The sequence below is a fragment of the Cygnus olor genome, chromosome 2 (genome assembly GCF_009769625.2).
Source record: "Cygnus olor isolate bCygOlo1 chromosome 2, bCygOlo1.pri.v2, whole genome shotgun sequence".
In the NCBI taxonomy this organism is placed as follows: domain Eukaryota; kingdom Metazoa; phylum Chordata; class Aves; order Anseriformes; family Anatidae; genus Cygnus; species Cygnus olor.
Window position 1 is genome coordinate 100088078 of NC_049170.1, and position 8371 is coordinate 100096448.

The 8371-nt window shown below is 33.6% G+C and overlaps 1 protein-coding gene across 4 annotated transcripts in view; it reads left to right on the forward strand.

Annotated features, from left to right (window-relative positions):
• The window catches only part of NETO1 (neuropilin and tolloid like 1), a 74893-nt gene extending 66806 nt beyond the window's left edge, over positions 1-8087 (forward strand). Inside the window, exons 8-11 of one of the 4 annotated variants that reach the window (XM_040549578.1) lie at positions 1888-2001; positions 4349-4907; positions 6036-6110; positions 6948-8087. In XM_040549578.1, coding sequence (XP_040405512.1) covers positions 1888-2001; positions 4349-4907; positions 6036-6096 — 734 coding nt within the window. In that variant the 3' untranslated portion in view covers positions 6097-6110; positions 6948-8087. The remainder of the gene's footprint in view (positions 1-1887; positions 2002-4348; positions 4908-6035; positions 6111-6947) is intronic. The other 3 variants (XM_040549579.1, XM_040549580.1, XM_040549581.1) reach the window with 3 other exon arrangements.
• The last annotated feature ends 284 nt before the right edge of the window (positions 8088-8371 follow it).

Below are 8371 nucleotides of genomic sequence, written 5' to 3' on the forward strand. Positions count from 1 at the left end.
CTCCCAGGTGCTGTGGTGCAGTAGTTTTTTTCCCTTTCTTAAATTAGCTCTCACAGAGGTGCAAACAACACCGCTTATTGGCTCGGCTCTTGGCAGTGGCGGGTCCCTTTGGAGCTGGCTGAAACTGGATCTGATCTGACATGGGGTAGCTGCTGGGCTCTTCTCGCAGAGACCACCCCTGCAGCCCCCTGATACCAAAATCTTGCCACATAAACGCAGTACAGCATTGCACCCAAATCTCCCCCCCAGGTCAGGGAGTACCTGAGGCCAGGTACTGTGTAACCACAAAACTCATGCTGAAACTCAAGCAGAAGGAGCATACAAAACTCTAAGCATTACATTAGATCTTCTATTGTGGGACTGTAGCTATTGTGACTAAGGGATATTTTAATGTATTATATACATTTTCATGTTAGCTGCTACTTTTAGAAAGCAATGTAAATGATGGAGACAAAAGAGCTGTTATGTCTTACAGTTCACAAATACATAAAGCCAGTAGAAAACCCTTCTACAAATAAAATATGTACTTTTTTTTTTTTTTTTTTACATAAGTATCTGCATTTTAAAAATGTGTTATTTATATATTAGACCAATAACTGTTTAAGCTCCTGACAATATTAGGGTTCTGGTGAAGTGCGTAAAAGTGATGAGTGAGTAAATTTGAAAATATATGCTATTTGAAATTGCAAACCTTTGTGCATGCTATTTTAGTATATATGTATACTATTATATCTGATTGGATGGCAGTGTTTCTAGGGACAAGTTTTGATGGTGTTTATCATTTCTTTAACAGACTATAACTGATCTGAAGAAGCCATTATAGTCAGTTATGGATATCTGAACTTAAGCAGTTATTGAAAAGTGGATTTCTTGACATGATATATGGAGTCTTTAAATTCTGCAATCTAAATCCTTTGTACTGTCCTTAGTTAACAAACCACTGAAGCAGTCCTCTGCTCTGAGCCAGTGTCTGTGCTAAGGATATATGTTGTCATAGGAACTGCTTTTAAAATTGCAGAAGAGAAAAATTGCCATGAAGCATCAAATTCTAAATACCAAAATTTAATAATGTGAGCATCATAACTCCTTTCTGATTAGTAAGGGTCTTAGGTTACTTTTTTAACTTTCCCTTAGGAAAGGAAATAGTTATAATATCGGTTTTCAGTTGAGCTAAAAAAAAAAAAAAAAAGGAAAAATAAGCTCATTTTTGCTGATTTCACACTGATAAAATGTATAGTTGTTTTTGTTTGTTTGTTTGTTTTTCTTATATTGAGGAAGAGCTTCTGGTTTGTTTTTAATGAACAAAATATGAGGAGTAAATTATCTTTACTGCAAAGAATTTTGGAGTACAACCCAAACCTCAACACCTAAGGATCTCTAGCACTTGAGTTTAGCAGCAGGTACAATTCCTGCTGATGATCTCCAAAATGCCATCATGGTAAAGGTTTATGTCCTTCAGCAAAGACTTCATCCTGTAGCTTTAATCCTGCATGATTCTTCTAGATCATGGGCTCCTGGGACATTGATGACTATTTCTGTTTTTAATCTCCCCATGTAATCAAAAGGATACTTTTTTACTGTAGTCTTTTGTATGACTGGAGCCATTAGACACACTGCAGCCATTAGAAGCAAACTATGGGAAAGAAGTCCATAGTCAATGCACTTAGACAAAAGTGAAAATATCTTTTCAAAGAATAATAAGTGTGTGACTTAAGTGCCTTTGATGGTGCATGTCAGATATTAAATATGTCAGATATTGAAATAAACAAGGAACCTCTGCTGTAGAGTTTTCCTCTAGTACAGATTACATTATTCTTCCTTGATGTGTCAGTTGTGGAAAATTGAATGACTTACTATTTAATATCAGCTTTTTCTCTTTGTTTTTAGCCCCTTGTGAAGCCAACACATTCTTTTGCCACAGTAATATGTGTATTAATAATACATTGGTCTGCAATGGACTCCAGAATTGTGTGTATCCTTGGGATGAAAACCACTGCAAAGGTAATGTGTAGGACTGAAACTGTTAACTCATCAGACTGCATGAGATACAACATATTATTCTTAGTTTCTTGTTAATATCTGTCAGAGGGCTCAGGAGGAATAATTCAGGGTCAGCATGCATCAAGCAAGAGAGAAAATGGAGGGGGTAAAATACAGATGGATTTTTCTTTCAATGTTTACAATTGTTTTGCTTGGTGTTCATTTGTGGTGGTTATAGCTTTTTGGCAGGCTTTCTGATCACTTCGTTTCTGTACAATCTAGAATGCAATTAAAAATAATGTTTTAGTTCCTTTGTCATAGTTACCTTCGTAGTGAAGTAGCATATGCATAACAGGTGTCTTTTAGCTGCATACCATGTCCATAATAGCCCAGGTGGGCTAAAAATCCCAGGTGAAGTAGAACTAACATTGTAGAAAAAAGCAGCTAAATCCGTATATAGTCCTCCAGTGAAAATGAAGTGCAAGGACATCACATGAAATTAGGCATAATGTCTATTTCATAGGTAGGGACTGATGTTCCCTACCAGGTGTTAACAATGGTTTCTAAATATTACTCTGTATTTAAAAAATAAAATAAAATTAAAAATCATCAGCATCTTTGCTGTCTTCAGAGGAAAAAGCTTAACTAACTTTCATTACAGGCTAGAGAGACAGTTTGCTTTTTTTATTTTATTTTTATTTTTATTTTTTTTCCTCCTCTGTTACAACAGATTTGTTCCTGAAAACATGGGTAATGCCAAATTTAGGAACCAATCAAGAAAATACTCAGAATGAGGATTAGAAGTCAGCCCATAAATCTGCTGAAGCCTGTCAAATCTTGACAAGCAATGCAGTAGGGTAAAACATAAATGAAGTCATATTTCAAATGAACACAACAAAACTGTGACGTGAAATAATATTCTTAAATGAACTAAACATGGGGAAGAATTATATGTTCGCTGTTTCTTTAGCACAGAAGAAAAAAAAAAACCTTCCCCTCTCTAATTTCCAAAATTATTTTAATCTTTTATTTGCTGAGTGTCTTTCTATTGGCTCATGTGCATTTATCCTGTCTTGTATTTCAGACTAGAAAAATAAGGTTTGCTGGTTACAGGGAAAAAAAAAAAAAAAAAAAAAAAAGGCTGTTTGTTGCTGTGTTGCTTTTTCTAAATCAACTCCTTCTGCAGAGTCTGTGTCCGTCAGAGAAACCCCAAATGAGTCTACAAGAGTAGGAAATAGGGAGTGCTGAAAAGTTCATTGTTGGTATCTAGAAGATTATAAAAAGGTGAATGTTATTTTGGTGTCAATAACTTTCATTTCAAAGGCTTTTTTTTTTTTTTTTTTTTTTTTTTCTCAAGTCCTTTGGTATGTTTTAGGTTGCCAGGAAAAATTACACTCAACTGGGTGTTAAAACTTAATCAGAGATGTCAAGTCTTGAGATGCCTGTAAGAGACTGATGCGAATGCTTTCAGCTTGGCTCAGTCACTGTTTTATCTGTCTGCAGCCATCTGAAAGCAAATCACGGAGAAATATGCAGAACAGGAGAGTGAAACTTTGTATTATTTTACTGCATACTTTTTATTTTCCTTCATTCTCAATACTGAATTTGCTGGCCAACTTCCTAGCAGCCTCTGAGTAAAGGATAGTAGGTCTGATCAGCTTTTGGATTATTGAGCATGTTATAAAAATTTCTGGTAATTAATAGGTTATGAAAAAAATAAACAACTTGCACACTTTTTTTTTTTTCTTTACGAAAACTCCTTTCCTTTCTGAATAACTTTTCTATTTTATTCAATTTAGTTTTAGTTTTTCATTGAGTACAGTCAACAGTCCCATTCAGCTCATAAATTGTAGGAGTTCAAAAAAGTTCCCAATGCAAAGAAGAATTTATTTTTAAAACATGTAAAGGCTTGTTGTTTAATTTATCCTAATGTTCTAGCAGCATATATTTACTAGAGAAGACAGTAAATAACAAAAGAAGCTCCTGCAGAAATCTTAGGGGCTTTAACAGGTGAAAAGACTGTGATACTAAATCCATCTGTTTATTATGGTGGTTGCTTTTTATATATGAAATAAGAACAACAAAACCACATAAATAATTATTTCATCTAGTTAAAAGAGTTTGAAAAAAAAGCACTAACCAAGCCACTAAGTGGAGTCATGTGTTGTTTATTTGGTTTTCATGAATACTTGATTTCTTTTTTCTTTCCCCAGTAAGACTGATTAATTGAACTCAGACATAGACTAGGCATGGCTTTGCAGTAATCTGTGAACCCCTCATGGCTGTTATTTTTGAACTGCAACTAATTCTGTGCCTTTTTTCTTCTTTATTTTTATTATTATTATTTATTTTTTTTTTTTAAACACAGAAAAAAGAAAAGCTAACCTATTGGACCAACTTACCAATACCAGTGGGACCATAATTGGGGTGACATCTTGCATTGTTATCATCCTCATTGTTATCTCTGTGATAGTACAGATCAAGCAGCCTCGTAAAAAATTTGTCCAAAGGAAAACAGACTTTGATCAAACGGTGTTCCAGGAGGTGTTTGAGCCTCCTCATTATGAGTTATGCACCCTCAGAGGGACAGGGCCTACAGCTGACCTTGCTGATGTTACAGATGACTTTGAAAATTATCATAAACTGCGGAGATCATCTTCAAAATGCATTCATGACCATCACTGTGGATCACAAGTGTCTAGCACTAAGGGCAGCCGTAGTAACCTCAGCACAAGAGATGCTTCTGTCTTGACAGAAATACAACCCCAACCTGTAAAACCACTCATTCAGCCCATGAACAGGAGAAATATCCTTGTCATGAAGCATAGCTACTCACAAGATGCTGCAGATGCGTGTGAGATAGATGAAATTGAAGAGGTACCAACCACAAGCCACAGGCTGTCCAGACATGATAAAGCTGTTCAGCGGTCAGTATCCATAGATTTTTGATGAAGACTATTGTGTAAGGACTTGATTGCCCAAACATATTCACTCTTTATTCAGTAAAGACATATTTTCTTTCCTTTCCGTTTATTGTTTAAATTTCTGTTTCTTGATAGTACATACCATTATATTATCTTTCTCTGTCTCTCTCTCATCTCTGCTCCAGTTTCCTGGAAACTTCTGTATCTGTTTTCTATGTGATATCTTTCTTTTTCTTTTACTATTTTATATACATGCCCACATGCGTTCATGCACTGGTCAACAGAGAATAAGTACATTTTTTAAAAAACCAAAGAAGATTTTGTGCAAGTCTAGTTTTTGACAGAGCCACATGCATGTGGTTTCCTTGAAACTGAGGTGGCCTTGAATATCATCCACTGTTGGTCTAACATTTCAAAATCAATACATCAGTAACTATAAAAAACACATCTACCCATTTTGATGTATGACACAATAATGAGAATCACTAACCTGGGGTAAGGAAACCCCTTTTCCCATGAAACATTATCTTTTATACAACAAATGAAAATATTTGCAAAACATTAATGTATGTGTTCCATTATTGATCACAGCATGTTTATATACATAAATATATATCAATTGCAATATGAGACAGAATAGTAAATAGGGAATGCTCCTATATTTACGTAGAAGAATATAGTTGAAAGGAATCTTTCTAATCAATGAAAAAGTTGAGTATGATATTTTTAATAAAAGAGCTATTTCTACTGTATATTACACTCTGAATGACTGTAAATATGAACGGTTAGAAGTAAAAGAAAAAGAAAAGGAGAAAGAGATATGAACCATTTATTTGGAAAAGCAAACAGAAACTTTTTATATATATTTGTGTTTTCTCTTGCATGCATTATTTATGCACTTCTTGTGACTGTTTACATGCTCTCCATATTTTCTTTGCGCATTAAGGCACTTCTATCTCTTAAAAACAAGTTATTTGACTATTTTAACCTAACTGCATGCCAATGTAAATTTCTTCATGAATATTGATCAGATTATCAATGTGTGCAGTTTATTAAGTATCTATATGCATATATTTCTTTTTTTTCTATGCAAACATTATTATTTTGAATGAAATAGCCATAACATTCCAGGTTCTGCCTCATTGGGTCTCTAAGCAAACATGAGTCTGAGTACAACACAACTAGGGTCTAGGAGACAAACTTGAGGTAAGTAAACATTCCTATACAACAAATGAACCATCTGTTCCATTCCATTTTATTTGTTATGTTGTTAAATGTCTGTTAGTCCTCAAGCTTTACACCATCTTGTTCTTGCACGGAGAGAGCCAGGTTTTAATAATGAGAAGATTGAAAATCAGACAGATGACCACTTCAGCACTGTAAACTATGCAAAATCAAATTCCTATCCTAATTAAATTCTTACTCTTGACTGTAGAATCAGTTAAATATAATCCCCCCAAATATTATCTGCATTCTCAACATATCATAAAGACAGATGCTTTGCATGGCTCTAGAGTTTTATTAATTTTTAATTTATGAAAATAAAATTTAGAGTCCCAGCATGAGAAACCGTAAAATTTGGCAATCTAACCCAAGCCATGAAGATATGGAACAACTTGTTTTCAGTTTGTTTTACTCATTCAACCTTGTGAAGTATATAGGAGTACAGGAAGAGTATGTAGGAGAACAGATAAATTTAGAGATTCTGTAGCACTAATGTTAATGCTTTTTGTTGTTGTTGTTGTTGTTTTTGAGTCTTTTCCTAGGCTTTTCTTTTTGTATAATTTGTTATCAACAGTTAATAAACATAATCTCATATTTTCATATTGAAGTTATAAATAGCTGCTAGCCTGTCAATTTCCTTATATACATATATAAGCATATATATGTATATACACGTTTACACATGCATATGTATATAGCATTTTTTTAATGGGAGAGATTCCATTAAAGCTTTTATTGCTTCTAGATAGTTTAGGTAAATATTTGTCTCTATTTTTCTTCACAGGGAGAACATATTTTAACTTTGTTTTGCTTTCAGAGAAACACTATTTATACAATCAAGGGAACTGTGAATGGAAAAATCTATAGTGAACTATTTCAGCTATCAGGAAGAAAGAGTGGACATGTTTCAAATTTCATTTCACTGCCTTTATCCAAACTTAAAAATTACAGACATTTCTTACTTCTTTTGAAAGGGATTCCCACTGCACAATAATATGTTTATTTTGTAATTTGCTTGCTGGCCACCAAGTGCTCCTTAGTTTTTAAATACATTATCAGGTTTACTACAAACTTGAAGAGATTAACTCATGACTGAGACTGTCCCTACTTCTTTTTTCCCCCTTTTTCTTTTTTCTTAGTTTTATTTTAGTTGATATGTTTTAAGTTTGTTATCTACTTGTTTGTTGTGTTATATGTGGAAGAAGATTACATTGAACTTTTGTTGTATGTACATTGTTTTCATTATATAGACTGCTTGAGAATAGTGCGCTCCTGGGTGATTTTGAACATGCTACAATGAAATGTGAAACTATCGACCTTGGAACCACCAGCTAGAGGTTTTATGGACTCTCTGACCAGCTATTCTCATATCATGACAAAATTCAGCAGTGTTGAGTAAAATTACTAGAAGGCAATAAGACTTTCATTATTATGCTTATCAGTCATTTCTCTTTTCTATTTCTCTTTTCTTTTCATTGCAAGTTAAATTCCCAATTTCAGGAACAATTTATTGAAATCAGGTATTTAGCCATTCATAATCACTTCAATAGAAATGTTTGTTGGATAAACATCTAGCAATATGACTGAATTTGACACTGAGAAAATAATTTGCATGTATGTTACTGAATATTTGAGTTGGCAAAAATCCCCTTATTAGACACATTGTAAAAAAGCATGCATTCACAATTGTTGCTGTTACTGTTCTGTTTCTGTGTCATATGCTTGCTACTTGTAACTTTTTATATAAAGATACATAAAACAATGTATAATAATTTCCTACCTTGAGTTTAATGTCAATGTTTTCTTTTACTAAATTTACAGATTTTGTAGAATTAATGAGTTTAACCTGTAGGAACTGGAAAGTCAGACACATCAGAGAATCAGCTGCCTCACACCCCTTACTTATTGAGAAAGGAAAGACATTAATTTCTTGAGATTTAATTGAATTCGTATTACATAAAGACGATTGCTTAATTTCAGTGAAAAGGTTTGTGATAACATTTGTTTCCAATTCTGCACTCTGTATTTTTATGGCAGTTATTAGGAAGTTTGTTTCAGTGCAGCATAAAAGCTGATTTTTATCAGTTATGCAAATATTATGGGAGGACTTCAATTTTAGAGATGCATATAAACACCAGTTCCTCATGCAAGATAAAATGCCATTCATAATTCAAGCCATAAACATTAGTAACCAACACTGAAATCAAATACAAGAGGTTAATTTAGTACGAAAATAGTGTAGG